The following is a 20,087-nucleotide window of genomic DNA, read 5'->3' as shown; positions in this document are numbered from 1 at the left end:
CGCACAACCTTGAGGCGGATGGGCTACAACAGCAGAAGACCCCACCGGGTACCACTCATCTCCACTACAAATTGGAAAAAGAGGCTACAATTTGCACGAGCTCACCAAAATTGGACAGTTGAAGACTGGAAAAATGTTGCCTGGTCTGATGAGTCTCGATTTCTGTTGAGACATTCAGATGGTAGAGTCAGAATTTGGCGTAAACAGAATGAGAACATGGATCCATCATGCCTTGTTACCACTGTGCAGGCTGGTGGTGGTGGTGTAATGGTGTGGGGGATGTTTTCTTGGCACACTTTAGGCTCCTTAGTGCCAATTGGGCATCGTTTAAATGCCACGGCCTACCTGAGCATTGTTTCTGACCATGTCCATCCCTTTATGACCACCATGTACCCATCCTCTGATGGCTACTTCCAGCAGGATAATGCACCATGTCACAAAGCTCGAATCATTTCAAATTGGTTTCTTGAACATGACAATGAGTTCACTGTACTAAAATGGCCCCCACAGTCACCAGATCTCAACCCAATAGAGCATCTTTGGGATGTGGTGGAACGGGAGCTTCGTGCCCTGGATGTGCATCCCACAAATCTCCATCAACTGCAAGATGCTATCCTATCAATATGGGCCAACATTTCTAAAGAATGCTTTCAGCACCTTGTTGAATCAATGCCACGTAGAATTAAGGCAGTTCTGAAGGCGAAAGGGGGTCAAACACAGTATTAGTATGGTGTTCCTAATAATCCTTTAGGTGAGTGTAAGTTGCTTTGGATAAAAGCGTCTGCCAAATGCATTCATGTAAATTAAAGTTTTGTGTAAGACCTATAAATATGTGTTCCTCATAGTTGGCATGAGGTAAAGTGCTTGTGTATTCCTGCATGTTAAAGCCGGGCTCCAACATGTTCGGAACTGAGTCACATTAAATAAAATCTCTTTGAAGAGGAAATCTAATCCCTCTAAGATATGCATGCGTTCCCGAAACCACCAATAGCAACAATAACAGTTGTCTCGGATTAAAAAACAATGGAAACACATTAAACACAACGAGCTGTGGTTCCTTAGGCAAATTGAGCATTGCATGATGTTTTTGGATTTGTGACCTAAATATTTAACCTGACCCACATATTTGAACACTGTTTGCTTTCCTAATGTTCTGCATTATCAGCTCTGAAAGGATGTTGTTGCACACCTGAATTGGTTTTATGCCTTAATCCCTGATGATAAAGTTCCCTGAGGCCCCGATTACCTGCAGGGTTGGGCAGAATATTAAAGGAAGATGTCGAATAATAAACACTCTCTCTCTCAAAGTATGCATGCAGTGACATTAGACACACACTTTATCACACAATAGGCCTATAATATTATTATTGTATATATTTCATTGTAAAAATCAATGTTTTTGGCTGGCAAAAGGTTTGAAAAAGTTGGTTTACGCCTAAAAAGGACAGAACTTAGTGTTCATGTTCTGCTCAAAACGGACATCTGTGAAAGTAAAGATGAATTGCAGTTCGATTTGTCAAGCTGAGTCAAACCTCGTCTTTTTGAGCGATTCCTTACGAGATCTGACTAAGAATCATTTGTCCGTGTATTGGATTAGCCTAATCGCATTGTATATGTTTGATTCACTAAAAAGATATTTTTTTAACCAACTACAGTGGTTGCACTGAATGTTATTCGACTCACTAAAATGAACCGGCTCATAAAAGTAATTTGTTAGTGAACTGGACTACTCGCCTTGTTGTACGCCTATGTTGTTGATTTACTAAAACATCCTGCTCATTATATCATTTTTTTTTTTTTTTTTTTTTTTGCGAACAGGACACTTGTTGCAATTAATGTTTTAACTGCGGTATTTAACTGCAATATGCGGTATTTGCATATCTATTTAAGTTGTAATAATATTATTTTGTGAAATAAAGGGCAAGATTAAATAAGCTATTTGCTTCCACCTACTCCTTCTCGAACTAATCCTTTTATATTTTTATTTTATTTTATTTTTGTTTGTTTTTTTGTTATTAAATTCTGACTGTTTGTGTTGTATTTTGTGGTTTTAAAATTTTGTTTTGCTGATTGTTCGAGATAAATAAAAATGAAATGAAATGAAATTAACTCACAAAAAAAAGTGAGACATTTGTTTGTAAATTGAACTAATAGTAGTATGTTGTTAAGTGATAGTTCACCCAAAAATGAATATTCTTTCATCATTTACTCACCCTCAAGTTGTTCCAAACCTGTAGAAATGGTTCTGTTGAACAAAAAGGAAGATATTTTGAATAATGTTTGTAACCAAACAGTTGTGGGGCAACATTGGCATAGTATTAACTGTTCACATCAATAGATTCACTAAACACGATTCACGAACACACCAATAGATTCACTAAAAAGAACCGTAATTTTTTTTTTATGAATGTGTCTACGCTGGTTGCACTGAATGATTTTGACTCACTAAAAGGAACCAGTTGATAAAAGTAGGCTAATTTGTTCATGATTCTTGAATTTTTAGGGCTGTCAAATGATTAATCGCATCCAAAATAAAAGTTTGTGTTTACATAATACATGTGTGTGTATGGAGTATAATTATTTTCTATATATAAATACACACACATGCATATATATTTCAGAAAAATTTGTTATTTATATATAAAATATTTATATATAATATAAATTATATATAATATAAATATATATACACAGTATATACATGCAAATATTTCTTAAATATATACATGCATGTGTGTGTATTTATATAGAAAATAATTATACACCGCACACACATATATTATGTAAAAACAAACTTTTATTTTGGATGCGATTAATCGCGATTAATCGTTTGAGTTGTTGATTCACTGAACTGACTGTGTCATTTGTGTGAATATCTTAAGATCATTTTTGGAGGATTGGTAAAAACTATAAGTTGGCTGTAGTGATGCATCTGTGTAACGCTTGAGTCCTCAGGCTTTTGAACGATAAAGATAACTATCTTCATCACTCAGTCATATCATTACCAGGGAAAATTACATTTTACAGCCTCCATTTGCGCATTTGATGTATAGAAATCCAACTTTGCTGCGGGATATGTTTTGCTCGAAGGCAGAATGAACTGTACCGACTGGAAACAATTTATCACAGAGGAAGCCAATTTCTGAAGACACTTGCTAAGATGTTATCTGAGCAGACATGCCCCAGCCTTTATCACCACCAACGAGGAAGAGAGAGGAAAACTGGCGTAAAGGTGCAGAAACGGGACTTCACATGTTACACGTGAAACGAGAGCTTCGGGACAACAGCAGCACGCTGGAACCTGCAGGACAGGCGGATATTCAGACAGCGTGTCTAAAGCGTTTGCTATTAGCCATGACAAGAAAGTGATGGTTGCACGGGGGAATTTGACACATCCTTCACTAAGAAAATAGCATGGCACTTTGTTTTTGGGGAAATTGATGGTATACCATTGTATTCTTTAAAAAAGAACCTTTAAACACCAATGTTATATTGTAAGTTTGCATGTAAAAGACCCCCAAAAACAGATTCGGAAAGATTTATTTATGACTAAAATCCAGTAGGGGTGAATTCAGGTTGATTGGGACATTTAAGTTTCTCGATGGGGAAAAAGTGTCCCAAACACCCTGAATTCACCCCTACATATAAAAGTACCATCCGATACCATCACTGTTCCGCCATGTAAAAGTTGACCTTTAGAAAGTAAATTTAACAATCTGTTTCACAAGAGCCATAAGCTGTAATTCTCTGGCTTTTTATTGACCCTGTAATATTGCACAATGTGTCTTTTGTTTCGCGGGAAAGTGAAAGTAGGTTACAACACAATTAAAACTATTTCATGTGTTCTTCTGCAATGGATTATTACTGTCATTACTGTCTGTCATGTCTAATCTTTAAGAAGAGAATCTCAAAACATGTCAGATTTTAGTTAATCTGCAATCAAAATTCAGAGATCTTTCTATGAACTCTATGAACCAAATTCTCTTAAGATCAACTACATTCATTTTATAGCTCTATACTCTTAGTTTGACAATTATTACTCATTTGTGTCTTCTAAGGGATTTTAGGAGAACCATCTGATACTTAAATTAAACTCATTTTCCTCACAATTATCAACATGCATCATGTAAATAAAGATAAATCCAGTTATTTTAGAACATTTTATTTGTCATATATGAGCAAAAATCTGCAGTGTAAAGAATATTTTATCAGGAACACAAAGAGCATCACGTCCTCTATAAAGATACTGGATCGAGTGTTAAAGTGAACATGAAATGTGAAAAACATTACCACTTAAATAATAAACTCTAGTATAAAACCTCACTGAAATACACAGAGTAAAGAGATTTACGAAAATAAATGAGATCTATGAACATTCATTTTATCAATAGGCTAACTAAATAATCACTTAAGCTTATTGCATTAAAGCACAATAACAAATCATAATTTACAAAGCATTATAATACCGTACAAACTCCAAAATCACTTGTCGGTGTGTCAGCTATATAATAAACTCATAAGGAAATAGCAGGGTTATCTGTGTTGCTTGCAAAACCTTCCCACCCACATTTATGGCTAATTATTGTCTAATATTTTATCACACTGACTGTTTATCATAGATACTGTGGGGCAAAAAGCGGTCAGTCAAAGTGTGCAAAGTGAAAGTTCATGATACAATAGCTTAATACGACCCTGTACAATTAAGCTCTGTTCTAAAACCTAGTAAGCTGCCTACATAGCAAGCATCATATACTGCATACATCGCGAAAGGAATTCAAATATACTTTTATGGTTATTAGATTATTGTATTGTTAGCTTAGCAACATGCAATGCCGAATTGTAAGTCTCCTGTGCGGTTTACATGAGGAGCACTAACTGAGCGCTGATTGAGTTGCTTCCTATGCACTTAGAAGTAGACATCAAGGCAGCTCACAAGGTTTTGTAAGAGAGCCTGGCAGTGAGGGTTACAGCAGCTTGTGGAACAGGGGAAATAATGGCCATCTCCCATTCTGAGCATTAAACCAGCAGTCCATCAGTGAAGCGACAAAGGTCTGGAAACAGGAAATACCACCTGATACCACAGGAAGTACTAAGAACACCAGTCAATCCATGCTGAAATATGCGCTCGGAGAGCCGGAGCTCAAAGAAAGAATGTGATTGGCCGAGACACTCGGGCAGATTTCCCGCCTCTGTCCTCTGGCTTGTTTGTTTAGCCTCTTAAATCCTGCATATCAAAAGAAAAATAATTCATTACATTTCAAACATATTCCTTTGACAAAGTTAATGTTTTATAATTATTATGGATGCCATTTTTATGACTGGGCTACATGGAATTTTTGTACATTTAAGGCAAGACACCACAGGTGAATAGGGTAAAACTTTGAAGTGATTGATAGATATCAACATGCATTCCCTAGTTGATTAACTCTTTATCTGCCATTGACGGACAGAATTTTCCGGCTTTTTTGAGAGGCTTCCCTGCCATTGATGGAATTTTCCATTTTCTACTTTCTCCATTTTCCAATTATGCTTTTTTAAATAAAACTTATCCACATGCATGAAGGGAGAATTAATTTTTTTTTTTTTTTTAACAGAGGCTCTCTTCTTTATTTTCATATTTTGCATGTTCAGATATTCCTACAACAAAATATTATGAGGGCCATGAAAGTTTTGTGAAAATGATCAAAAATGCTGGCGCTGGCTGGCAACTTTAAAAAAAAAAAATGTTGGCGGGGAAAGAGTTAATCACAGTACATTAAGACAAATGATGCATTATCTAATTAAATATGCCCTAATTTGCATACATTTACATAATATTTATAATTTATTACAACATAAATAAAAAAAATACTGTCAAAAGGCAGACTTTTTCACTATATTTTTAAGAAATAAAATATATAAATCAGGCAAATGATGAACAACACCCTCTCAATATAAAAACCTTTCAAATATAGATAGGAATAAAACTGTAAAGTTAAGTGTATGTACAGTAAGTGCTTGACGTGGAGATTTGTACAGACGCAAATAAAGTGTAATAAAATAATAATACATAAATGTACATTTTGGATGTTTGTTACATGTTATGGACATGTTATGCAAGCAAAATAGCTCAAAATTGACCAGTGTCTTGCCTTAAAAATATTCAAATAAAAAAATGTTTTCACTCTGCAGGAGTATTAAAGTCAATAGGTGATTATAAATGCTAAGACAATAAAACAGAAATTGTGATCTCCTATACATATACATTTTAAAATGTACACACCTTCTTCACAGGCGAGAATGGTTCCTTTCTGTCCAGCCTCTGCATGATTTCCTTGACCCATTTCTCTTTGGGATTAGCGCAGAGCATACGGCCGTGTTTCAGTGTGAAGCTGCAGGGAGAATGAGGTCAGATGTAGACAGAGTCACATATAAGAGTCCAAATTGGGTAAGTGCATTTTCTTGCAGCACACCAAGTGTCTCGTAGCCTATCTCTCAAGTCATGATTTCACAGACGTCCAAACATGTTATGCACACACATCCCATATGGAAAAGATTAAAACTCAAGACTTATATATGTTCTACCTGAAACGTGTTATTTATGTAAAGGATAATGTAAAGCGAGGCGGTAGTTATAGCGAATGCAACCCCGACAGGCTGATCAGAGCGGAGGGATCTTGAATCAGCCTGAAGAGGTTTGTATTCGCTATAAACAACCGCCTCGCTCTAACGTTACATTATCCCGCTTATTACATGGCTAACTACCAAATAAATCAGTAATTTGACACAAAATATTGATTTAAAAAGGAGTTTATTGATTTACAAACGATTGTATTGCTTCCGCTAAAGAAAATAGTCCGTTCCGTCTCTACAGTTAGAATCATGCGTCCATAGCAACGCTCTGTTTTTCATGGCAACGGTGTGTTATACTTAGCAGCGGTATGTTATGTAAGGGATAATGTATAGTGAGCCGGTTGTTATAGTGAATAACAACCCCGACAGGCTGAACGGGATCCCGACGCGAAGCGGAGGGATCTTGAATCAGCCTGAAGGGGTTGTTATTCACTATAACAACCGGCTCACTATACATTATCCCGCTTATTACATGGCTACCTACAAAATAAATAAATAATTTGACACAAATTATTTATTTAAAAAGGAGTTTATTGATTTAAAAACGATTGTATTGCTTCCGCCAAAGAAAATAGTCCGTTCCGCGTCCATAGCAACGCGCTGTTTTTCATGGCAACGGTCTGTTATACTTCGCAGCGGTCTGTTATCAAGAAATAACAGACCGCATTCTACATTGGAATTCAGCCAAGCCATGTAATAACAAGAAATAACAGACCGCATTCTACATTAGAATTCAACCAAGCCATGTAATAAGTAAGGGTTAATGCCCGACGAGGTGTCCATTATCAGGTAACGTTATTAATGGACGACGGCGAGGCGTAACGTACGCGTCGGACGGTTGCCTCCGCCGAAGTCCATTAATACCTGACAATGGACACCTCGAAGGGCATTAACCCGCTTATACCATGGTCACTTACGAAAGAAAGAAATATTTAATCTATTAATAATACTTTAATGTGTTTTAGAGTAAAAATCGTGAGGGTTTTTATTTATTAAGTCGAGCGCACTATTTAATATCTCCCGTATACAGGCGTTGCCAAGCAACGTGGCCACAGCGACCCGACCGCAGCAGTTGATCAGTGAGTTTGAGCCAGCGCAATCATTTAGAACTGTCATCAGGCAAATTGACGGGACGCCTTTCCTAGGTGTACATTATCACTTTTTAATGGACACCCTGCAGCCAATCAGAATCGAGTATTCACCCAGACCATGGTATAAGAAGTGATAAATGGACATGCAAAATTTAAAAGTTTTACTTTTTGTACACAGTCTAAAAAGTCATATATGTTGCTTACACAATAGCAGGGATGTTGCAGCCTCCGTCCTGCTCTTGTTTTCTGTAGCTGGCCACTCTGTGCTTCGTGGACTGTTTAACTTTTTTAGCGTACCGCAGGCAGCAGTCCTCATACGAGCCTACAGACAGAGATACACAACATATCAGAACTATTTTACAGTCCTTTACCAATGGATGATTTAGTGTCACTGTCTCATAAAACTATAAATGTCACTATATAATTATCATGTAAGAGCGATCTCCCGGTTGATTTAAGTATAATCAACTTGGATTTGCAAGTCATTTCAACCTAAATTACATTAAACTGACTTAAATGTGTTGAATCTTGTATAACTTATAAAAAAGTTGAATTGCTTAACTTATTTTGATGAGTTAAAGCCATGTAAAAACACGTTATCATAACTTTCTGATCATATCATTTTTTTTACAGTGTAAATAATTATTCAAAATATGCACAGCAAAGAAAACACAAATGTTTAGTAACCATGTATGTCACCAGAACTTAATTTGTATTATTTCTATTATATTTATTAAATTATTCATTGCTTTTATTTTACTGAGTGGAACAATAGGAGTAATATATAATCATTTAGCTGTTGTTTCCAAAAAGACACATTATATATGCAATATCACTAAAACTTATCATATGACAATTATGCTAAACATGACAGAAAACAGACTTTACATTGCATGAGTGATTTTAATTAACATTTAAAATCATACATTTTAACATTGATTGCTGCACCATTAAATAAGATGTTGTTGTTTTTATAGAATGAATTAGAAAAGGCAAAATTACTATTTGAGTTTGAAATTCATTTATTTGTTGTAGTTCTGAATCTCATAAGTGCACACTAAAGATGATGCAATAACAAATAAAGCATAATGCAATGCGTTCCAGTATGTTTTCTTAAACTTTGTACATTGCAACCTCAAAAAGTAACCTGAATATTTAAAACACAAGCTTAACAGATTCACTTATCATCATCATCACTTGTGGCGTTTACCTTGAGCCAGTGTAAGGTAGAGGAAGCCCAGGAGGACGACGAAGAACAAGGCGCTGAACCGCATGATATCCCAGTGTGTCTACTGTACAATGAGACAAAAAAATCACAAACTGATAGTGTTTATACGAGAAACCTTATCAGCATCAGAGGCCGGGTTTTCCCAACACACTTATCCTTATTTCTCCAGCCTTGACCCTTGGACATCATTAACATATTAAGTGTGAACATAAAAAAGCTTTTTGTGTTGTCGAAAAAGCACTTAAAATTACGACAGATGCTGTAAAATCATCACCTCTGAATAAAACAAGCAACCATTCATAAACTTTATGGGTTGCATATAGAGAAGAAAAACCAAAAACTGAATGCAACCTATACACATTAATGTTAATTTAGCTTTAGTAAATCATTAATGAATATGGACCTGTGTTACAGTGTTACAACACAGTAAAATCAAGTCAAATTTGCCAGTTAACCCACCATACAGGTGAAAGTCTGCATTTCAAAGAGAAAAATCCTCTATATCTTCAAAGGAGTTTAGATTTTCATAGCATTGCTGTTAAACATTATATATAATGGTTGCTGTAAAATGATGTTGCTGTCGGCTCACCTTGTTTGTGAAGAGAGGAGAAAAGCAGTTTCTTCCCAGGATTGTGCACGTTTCCCATCTGCATCGACTTATATCGGGCCCAACCCTGATACCTGAGCCAGGTAGAGCCACATCCCTCACAAGGAAACCACAGGGAATTATGAGATCAACTTACTTGCATTTTTTGGTTGTAACCACAGTTACTGATTTGTCTAGGATTTTGGATTTATTTCCTAATACTTCCTTATTTGTGGCTAACCACCATATAGGTGGGTTTCCCTCTCATAATAATCTTTGTTGGTCATCAGTGCTTGCAAAAATTGTAATATGTAAACACTACATGCAGGAAAGGGGCTTTAGATGTTACGAGCTGATAGGAGTACTGTGACTTTCCTTTAGCCAGCTTTGATGTTAAACCACAAGTTTGGAATAATTACGTTTTTTGAAAGAAGTCTTTTCTGCTCACCAAGGCTGAATTTATTGTCATTTATGTCATTTATTCCTATGTAATAAATTACATTTTAACATATATTCACATAGAAAACAGTTATTTTAAATTGTAATCATATTTTTTACTGTATTTTAGATCAAATAAAGGCAACCTAGTGAGCAGAAGATACTTTTTTTCAAATGCATGAAAAAAAAAAAAAAAAAAAACTAAGGGCCCTATTTTAACGATCTAAGCGCGTGGTCTGAAGCGCAGGGGCCAAGTGCACTTAGGGCGAGTCCGAATCCACTTTTGCTAGTTTAACGACGGGAAAATGGTCGGCGCCCCAGGCTCATGGTCTAAAAGTGTTGTCCCTATTCTCTTAATGAGTAATGGGTGTGTTTTGGGATTTACGTGCGTTAAACCAATCATAGTCTCATCTCCCATTCCCTTTAAATGCCAGTTGCGCTCGCGCCATGGGGGATTCGCTATTTCCATGACGGAATTTGATAGTGGAAAGACCGAACGCGTCTCCAGAGCGCAAACGGATCTGCTCGTGCGCAAGCAGAACATCTACGGGACAAGCCGGATTCCACCATATCTTTATGTACACAATAATAATCTTTTACATTGTAATCTTTTTAATTTTAATATTTGTCATGTGTGTGTGCTGCTGTGCGTCCCTGTGTGTTTAATAAGCAGAGTGTACTCATGTTGTGGATCCGCATATAGCCTAGGCGCACATTACTAATGCGCTCTTTAAATAACAAAAAAAATAATAATATTGCGCCATTGACTTTAGAGCAGGGTTCAGTTGGTCAATGGCTCAGTCTATTTCTGTTGCCTCAAAATAGCAACGCGCCAATAATGCGCCAGAACACACCTCGTTTTCAGACCAGCACGCCCATGGGCGCACAAATGCATTTGCTATTTAAACAACGTGGCACAGGACGTGAAAATGATAACTGCGTCAGGCTGAAACTAGCAAAAAACACTTGTGTCCTGCTTGGCGCTGTATTGCGCCGGGTGTAAGATAGGGCCCTTTATGTGTTCACCTCTGTTTTTGTTGAAAATAGCTTTTGCAGCCAAATGCAGCCAAACTGCATACATTCAGTTTTCATTGTTTTGATTAATAATGAAAAAGACTGTTACGGTAGTGACGGTCAAGATAAAAAATGACAGTAAATGTGGTTGTTCATGCATGATTTTCTGATCCTTCAAGAGCCAATTTATACAAATTTTAGGAAGATCTTTCAGTTCTTGCCATGTGTTATGTATTGAAAAATATCTGAAACACAAGCCATCAAGGTGAAAATTCAGGCCTTGCAGCGTTTTTGAGGAAATGTGAGCCAAACGCAGGGCTGTTTAAACTTGACTTGTGTTGAATGAGACTTCTAACATTTTGCAATTATACAAAAAGCGAGTGACAGGAGAAGTTCATCAAATTTCGACCTCTGAAGAGACACAAACATGCTTCAGCTTAAAAGCACAGATGTTCCTGCATCTCATGTTTCCTAAAAACCTTTTAGTGTGGCATTTTGCATTCTGATTGTCAGGTTGCTGTTATGTAAGCTTTAATTCTGTTTTTCTAAGCCTTGACTCCACACACCACATAAATAATCTGAACAGGGAACTTGTAAAGGAGTTATAATGAAATTCATAGCATGTGCAAAGCTGAGACTCACTCCAACTTTAAGGTTCTCAAACTGACTTGGTTTGTTTTACAATGCAATCAAAATTAAACTGTCTGGAGTAATGTTACGGTAAAAAAAATCTAAATATCAAATAAGAATGGAATGAAATCGTTGTCGAGAAGTTGGCCTATGATCTCAAGACTGTGTGAAATATGACAATATTACGTTGTGCATAACTCGTTTTGTAAATGCTGGAATGATATAGGGTAAGTCGGGGTAAGATGTCCCCCGGGGTAAGATGATGATCTCATTTAAGTTTGTGTCCGTTTGTTAAAGAGGGATTTGTGGAAAAATGTATTTTTGGATACAGTGGATTTAAATAAAAAGATCAAATTAGACCCTTGGGGTAAGATGGGCCACCATAAATGGCACAGAAGTCTGGCAAGTTGTTACTAGTGTTGTTATTTTTTAATTGAATAATTATTGCAGTTAATGGAGTTATTATTCAGTATTTCCATGAATTTTGTACATTTCAGACATCTTCCCTTTCATTAAAACCGATGTGTTAGTTGAGTGAAATTATTCAATTTGCAATGTTGTAAAGGCCTTGGTGCTGTAACACTGGGTGAACTCAAAACACAAAAGAAGAGCTGGATCCAAATGCAGTTTTATAGTTTATAACAAAGCCACGGCGACCAGAGAACCAGGGAACAGAATGAGCATCACCAAACATACATCCAACAAACTACATTTCCCATAATCCTTTGCCCAGACTAATCAGCCATCATCACATTCACCTGTACGTCATTACCTTGTTTAGCTCACCCAATATAAGCCTGGTTTTCACATTCACTCCCGGCGAAGTCTTGTTTAGTGTTTATACTGCAATTCTGAGCGTGTTTGTGTCCTTACCTTGATTCTCTCCTTGCCACAGCCCTTTTCTGTTGTTGTTTGGATTGCTAGAAATCCGAGGAACAGGCTAGTGATGAGTCGTTCATGAACGATCCGTTCATTGCGTCTGTCACGTGACAAATGAACGAAAGACTCGAAAGTTAAAGTAATATATTTCCCTGTAAATTATTTTTGACTGCATTATAATGATTTCTCAATTCAGAATACGATCAAGATTGCGTATAGATGGATGTGTTCAGGGAATTTGCCTGTTAAAAGTATAACATTTAAAGCCATTAACGAAATGACTCATTTTGTAAGGATGGCTGACGCGAAACAGTCGTTCCGAAGCTTTGCGAGATCCCGAAGCGCAGATGTGTCGAAACACTGATCCGAAGCGTGATTCGAAACACCCATGTCACGTGACTATGACCAAACGAAGCCTCGAAGTGTTTCACTAAGTGTTTCATCAGGTGTGGTCCGCCGAATCAGCGTTTGATTGGAACGGTCGGGAACAGACCACACAATCGCACATCTGTATAAAAGTGAAATAAACACATTTTGACCTCGTGGGTTTTTGTGAGAGGAGTTTGACTTTGAGGTAGCGGATTTTTGGTGATATAGTGACATGCGATTTGATTAGTTATAGGCAATTTAGGCTTACATTTAAATTTACACAACACATTGACTGATAGGCTAGAGACAGACAGAGTATACATATAGTGACACATTAATAGATACATAGATATAAATATATATAGACAGCTAGATTAATAGATAGATACATATAGAGATAGATTACAGATACATATATAAATACATATATTATAGATAGATACATATATAGATAGATTATAGATACATATATAAATAAATATGTTATAGATAGATACATATATAGATACATAGATTATAGATACATATCTAGATACATAGATAGATTCATATAGATAGATAGATAGATTTGGATAGATATGGAGGCTCCCCAGAAGAGATGCCGTACATCTGTGGTGTGGGAGCATTTCCGTTTAGAAACCCCAAATAAAGTGAGATGTGTGTATTGTGATCGGCAGCTAGTCTACTGCAACAATACATCATCCATGATGCGCCATTTGAGGAGCACTCATCCTGCCATTTTGCAGGGTGCAGAGGATGGCATTCCCCCTGTACCAGGCCTGCCACTGACACTGTTGGGCCATCTATGCAATTGTTTGAAATATAATTATAATTGAAATATAATTACAACCTTTTGGGACACTGTTTATAAAGTCCATAGCCCAATGCCCTACAACCTAATGTCCCAATCACAACTGCCAATCATGTTAAAAATAGCTTCAATGTGAATATAATATAATATAATATAATATAATATAATATAATATAATATAATATAATATAATATAATATAATATAATATAATATAATATTGTGTGAATATACATTTTATAGGTCTACATATGAGTACCCAATATACTGCAGCTGATGCCACAGTGGAAGTGAAAAAATACATCAACGATGCGTATTTGCCCAGAACTCATGATCCACTAACTTACTGGAAAGAGAGAGCAGTAATCTTTCCTCATTTGTATGTCCTAGCTAAAAAATATCTTTGTATGCCAGCAACAAGTGTCCCTTGTGAGAGGATTTTTTCAAAGGCTGGAGAAATTATCTGTAAAAAAAGAAGAAGGCTAAGTCCTTCCACAGCAGAGAAATTAATATTTTTGAATAAAAATCTCTAAAAAAGTGAGACATTGTGGCTTGATTTATTTTATTAATATTCATTTTTCATGACCAAAATAACATTATGCACAGTGAGGAGCCTATAGGTTACAAGCTTCACATATTAGAAAATTATAATAATAATAATAAAACACATTTTTTTAATGGCTCGTCAAGGTTGTTTCAGATCAACACCTGCAAGTGACCACTAGGTGTCACCGTTGAGACGGGTGTCGGATTGATTCGAAGCCTCGAAACAATATGGCACATTTGGTTCAACTGTTTCATTGCTTCACGAGGCCTCGATCTGGCCATCACTATCATTTTGATGAACGAGATCGAACAAGAGAGTCAGTAAAATGATCCGAACTTCCCAAGGTAACCAGGACACGAACACTCTCAGAATTGCAGTATAAACACTAATCAAGACTTCACCGGGAGTGAATGTGAAAACCAGGCTTATATGGGGTGAGCTAAACAAGGTAATGACATACAGGTGAATGTGATGATGGCTGATAAGTCCGGGCAAAGGATTGTGGGAAATGTAGTTTGTGGATGTGTGGTGATTGTAGTGCCCTCTGATGGTTATCCCGGGCACTCTCACTGGTGATCGTTACAGGTGCAGATTTTAATAATTAATATACACAGTGCTGATTATAGCCCACAAACTATAAATATACACTGTGAACAATACAACTGTTGTGCTGTTACTTTCAGATTGTTGTGTAGCGTATATATGATGAAGGCATTTGACATTTGGCCTGTACTGTGCCAAAAATAACATCAGTGCGAAGAAACATAAGGGACTCCATAGGATTAAAAAAAAGTCAGAAGGACGAACTGGAGCGTTTACTTCCCAAGCTGTTCTCTATCTCATGTTGTATCATGTTCTGACAGCGTTTTGCATCATATTTCAAACTCTTCTGTCACCAAAACATTAAATCATATGTTCTAATGTGTTGCACCTTTGGGCCCTTGTTTCCATTTCAGTCGTCCTGAGACGCCAGAGCTCCGATGTGGGAATGTGGGACCATGTGATAGCGTCGGTCACTGTTTATGATATCTCACTTTCTTCAGAGTTGATCCATAGCAAGAGCTGAATCCTTTTACTTTCGACAGTTTGTTTGTTTCTCACGCTGTGTGATGCTCTCTTTCTGTTTCTCTTTTTTTTAAGGGTTAGTCATGGGCTATTTTGACTTTAATGACAAGACCAACAACATGGTGAGAATGATAGGCAAATGGGACTGTGCCTGTTTCTAAAATGTATGCTGCTATACTTTCTAAGCATTTACACATTTTTTTCAAATATTATATATTTGTATAACGTTCAAAAGTTCATTCTTTTATTCAGCAAGGACACATTAAATAGATCAAAAGTGAGGGTAAAGAATCTCTGTTCATCCACAAAAATATGAAGCAGCACAACTGTTTTCAGCATTGATAATAATAGTAAATGTTTCTTCAATATCAGCATATTAGAACTATTTCTGAATGATCATGTGACACTAATGATACTGAAAATTCAGCTTTGAATCACAGGAATAAATTACATTTCACAATATATTCACATAGAAAACAGGTAATAACTGTAATAATATTTTACAATTTTCAGTGCAGCCTTAATTGGTTTTCCCTAAGAAAATAGTTGATTTATTTAATTAATTCATTACGTAATTAATAAACGAATGCACTGCTGGAACTATAGCAGGCTGCAGAAAAAATATTAAAGTAATTCTTTGATTAAAAAAACTTTTTATTTTGTGTTATTACCTATACCCACCCAAAAAATAGTGATCAACTATTGTTTGCTAAAGGATTTGTTTCTTAAAGTTCATAAGAAAACAGGCTCATTATCAAAAAAATTCCCATTTGTCTGAACTCTGACGTTTAGCTGGCATAACAACAGTGAAGAGAGAGTGAAAGAGAGAGAGAGAGAGAGAGAGAGAGAAAAAAACAGTGTTGGCATCTGGATCTTTCTTTTCCCGTAAGAGATCATCAGAGCACCATCTTGATAGATTAATGACACTGATAGCAAAGAGATATTTTTTACAAATAAAGACCTCCAGAAATTGATGGTCTGCCGCCAACCATACTTGTTTCTTTTGTGCCTAAAAAAACAAATATACACATTGTCCTCTGCAAACCATAACAATCGTTCCCATGCTATACCAACTTCACTGCGCTGAGGTCATTTTCCGAGAGTTTTTAGGAGAAGATATAGATGTCATCAATCATGAGCGGATCAGATTGGCCCCGGGCGGATGAAGACCTCAAAGCGCCTCAATCATCACTGCACAAATTCAGCCATGATCTTCAGTCTCTCATAAACACTTACATTATACAGCGTCTCCTGGAGACTGAGAGATGTACAAAACGAGATTCACATTGCCTAAAGGAAAGATCAAATCATCTAAGCTGCATGCTCTCCAAATTCATTTTATAGCTCTATACTCTTACTGAATGACAACTATTGACTCATTATTGACTCATTTTGACATATTGACTTTTATATCGACAGAATAAGGAAAACATAATGAAATATGTCATAATGAAATATGATAATGAAATAATTTCAAATTGTCAAATGAGTCCCTAAATCCTGACCATTTGAAGTTCATTACAAATATGCATACTGAAATAGTATCTGAAGTCACTTTACCTTCAAAATGAGTCTTAAATGAATCTCTCTGAATTTCTGGCAGCATCAAGCAGTGCTCAACATTAAAGGAATGTTACATAACGCATGGGAGAAATTTAATGTAAACGTGCACCTGAGCTGATATATATATATGTGTCAAATATCTGACTGAAAACCACAGATGTGTGCCGTATAGTCTACTTGACATTAATGTCTTTCGATGTCTCACTTATGGTATTTTGTTACATAAGCAACTCAGATCCACCATATGAAGCCTGAAAGGCAGGAACAAGTATTTCACATGGGAAAATAATCAATCATCTGTGAGATATAACAATGAAGCCTTCGTTTAAATATCTGGCCTGAAATGAGGTTGCAAAAGACAGGAATGTATTACCATGGTATTCTTACATACCATATTCACTGCCTGGCCAAAAAAAAAAAAAAAGAAAAAAAAAGCTGTCTTTGATTGTGACATTATTATTATGTTTCTATCATGTTATATGTTTGGCAACAGTTTTGATGGAGAGTGTGTAGCTTTTCATTTCTTAAACAACCATGTATGAAGACACATCATGATCATATTCCAGGATGACAATGTTAAAGGGGTGGTTGATTATGATTTGACTTTTCTAACTTTAGTTAGTATGTAATGTTGCTGTTTGAGCATAAACAACATCTGCAAAGTTACAACGCTCATATTTCAAAGCAAAGGGAGATATTTGCTTTTAAAGAAATTGTTTTTTAAACGGCTGGTAGAGACTACACGACATTCCTCCCGGGTTAGTGACATCACCAACCCTAGAATTTACATACACCCCGCCCCCTGAACACGATTTACAGATTATCATGATGACAGAATATGCTAATCAATGACTAGAAGATAACTACACATAAGCTACATCAACTAACCATTCAGAAATGTTGTCTACATGTTGTCACTTCTTCTTGAGTCTCTCCATCTTTCTGACTTCAGTTTGAACATAAAAGGCTAAAAGTTCTTGAAATTTTCAGTGCATGTGTGTGTGAGGTAATCGAAGCTGCTAAGGACACAGCTCTTGAAGCTCCGCCCCCTGTGCCGGGAGCAGCAGCTCATTTGCATTTAAAGGGACAGACACAAAACGGTGTGTTTTTGCTCACCCTCAAAAAGTGACAATTTTTACATGCTATATAAAAATATCTGTGGGGAATTTTGTGCTAAAACTTCACACACACACACTCTGGGGACATCAAAGACTTACTTTACATCTTGTGAAAAGGGCATTATACCACCCCTTTAAGATCCATCAGGCTCAAACTGTGAAAGAATGGTTGTGAGGAGCATGAAGAATCATTTTCACGCATGAATCGGCTCCAGATCTTAAATTCATTGAAAGTCTTTGGGATGTGCTGGAGGAGACTTTACAGAGTGCTGGACTCTTGCATTGACAATACAAGATCTTGACCAAAAATTGATGAACCACTTCTTGCAACCTTCACTATTTGAGCCTGATGAATCTTGACATTGTCATCCTGGAATATGATCATGATGTGTCTTTAAGAAATGAAAAGCTACACACTCCATCAATTAAGGTTGGAAGAACTGTTGCCAAACATATAACATGCTAGAAACATAATAATTGCGTTTTTTTATTTCTTTTCTTTTTTTTGGTCGGAGTATTTGTATAAAACAAGGAAATAAATGATGTTTTTTTTTGTGTGTGTGTGTGAGAGTCTGGAGATCCCCTGTATCATTTCACACAAGCTATCAATGGTGAAAGTGTTACTCTACGTGTACTCTACACAACTGACAAGGTATTTAGCCATTATGTTGTTCCTTATATTGAGCTCATGAACCAGTACGTCAAATCTAATCTAGAATTATCTGAGATCCTTTTGTTTATGTGTGGTCTTAATAAGGGACTGGATATCACTTCTGGGACTTCATATCACATCTGATACACTTTAAAAAAATAAAGGTTCCCTGAAAATTGTGTCATATGAAAAATTCTTGGCCAGGATTAATGATGATATGGAGGGTTTTGACAAATCGGGGACGGGTTTTTGACTGAGATTGATGGATTTTTTTTATTTTTTAGTGCGCTTCTCTTTTGTTAAGTCTATTATTTTTGTATGGTGTTACATGTATAGGCACTTTATAATTTGATTTTATTGTATCTTTTTTTGTGTCTGTCTGTAGTGGTTATTGATAATGGGCCCAAAATGCAAATGTGAATTAATCATGTGTTTGGAAGCTGTCTTTTTTTTTTTTTTTTTTTTTTGTGTGTTTGGTTTTGTTTTGTTAAAAATGTTAAAAATAAATAAAGACTTCAATTATAAAAAATAAATAAAGGTTCCAAAAAAGTTTTTATTTTCAGTGACGTCACAGAAGAACCATGTTTGTTCCGCCAAAGAACCGTTTTTGGTGAAGTAAATACTACTGAAAAAAAACAATGTAATTTACATGAAAAAGTTAGTTCAGGCAAGAATAAAAAATAAGAAATGAAAGCGTAAATATCAACTCAATAAAATTAAGTAAAAATTACTCAGCTTTTCTGATACTGGGGTTCCCATCATGCACTGGACCTTGAATAATTAATGAGGTTAATTTTTCACTGGTTTCCAGCAGTATTTACACTGTTTTATCATTGCTTTTGTTGTCAGGATTAGTAACTTGCCATTTTGTGACATTTCGAGTAAATTTTCTGCTCAAAATGACACATTCAAACACAAAAACGATCCATCAAATGTTACCGTCATTGTGTATTGTCTACCAAGTATTGAGGTCTTTGCATTCACATGATGCTTAACATCTGACATGCTGTAGTATAAATAACTTAGATAATCTAAGTAAAGCGCATACTATAAATGACTGGTATAATTCAATATTGTTGTTTGAGTGAAATGTAATGCAAAGGAAATTTCAACTAAATCAATATTAATCAATCTTTTACTAGCCAAGTTAAAATTACTTCTTTTCTGTGTTACTTTCACTTAACTAGGTTAAGTAATGTTTACTTAATTCCATATTCCAAGTAAATTTAACTTAAAGATTTCTATCTACTGATGAATACGTTTAGGTTTTTACTTGGCAAATCTTTGTAAATTTACTAGCATTTTCTGAGTGAAAAAAGTTGCCTAGCTTTTTTCAAGTAAATCCTACTCCAAATTTTTTTCAGTGTAGCAACAGTTCTTAAAGGACCATTTTAAAGGTTAATTACGCTCAAAACATATTTTGAAAAGTGTCAACAATAAGCCTGACTGTGAGAAACTTGAATCAGCTGCTCATGTTTCACTTTA

The 20,087-nt window shown here is 35.9% G+C and overlaps 1 protein-coding gene across 2 annotated transcripts; it reads right to left on the bottom strand.

Annotated features, from left to right (window-relative positions):
• Positions 1–4,999: 4,999 nt before the first annotated feature.
• On the bottom strand, positions 5,000–9,593 carry ccl25a (chemokine (C-C motif) ligand 25a). 2 transcript variants are annotated; one of them, XM_079876882.1, is made up of 5 exons: positions 9,521–9,593; positions 8,914–8,995; positions 7,908–8,025; positions 6,263–6,371; positions 5,000–5,224 (listed from the first exon to the last, which is right to left on the bottom strand). In XM_079876882.1, the coding sequence occupies exons 2-5, from the start codon at positions 8,975–8,977 to the stop codon at positions 5,210–5,212; spliced, it is 306 nt and encodes a 101-aa protein (XP_079733008.1). In that variant the 5' UTR covers positions 8,978–8,995; positions 9,521–9,593; the 3' UTR covers positions 5,000–5,209. The 2 variants fall into 2 exon arrangements, with proteins under 2 accessions (XP_079733008.1, XP_079733009.1); XM_079876883.1 differs by having other exon boundaries at positions 8,914–8,992; positions 9,521–9,592.
• Positions 9,594–20,087: the final 10,494 nt, after the last annotated feature.

This window comes from Squalius cephalus (assembly GCF_949319135.1).
Source record: "Squalius cephalus genome assembly, chromosome: 7".
NCBI classification, from domain to species: Eukaryota; Metazoa; Chordata; class Actinopteri; order Cypriniformes; family Leuciscidae; genus Squalius; species Squalius cephalus.
The sequence above is the reverse complement of the archived record's forward strand: the minus strand, read 5'-3'. Positions and strand labels throughout refer to the sequence as shown.

Coding starts and splice junctions, on each gene's coding strand:
- ccl25a (XM_079876882.1), bottom strand. CDS start 8,977: ATGCGGTTCAGCGCCTTGTTCTTCGTCGTCCTCCTGGGCTTCCTCTAC. Junction 8,026..8,913: donor CTACCTTACACTGGCTCAAG/GTAAACGCCACA, acceptor CTCTGTCTGTAG/GCTCGTATGAGGACTGCTGC. Junction 6,372..7,907: donor TGCAACATCCCTGCTATTGT/GTAAGCAACATA, acceptor TTCTCCCTGCAG/CTTCACACTGAAACACGGCC.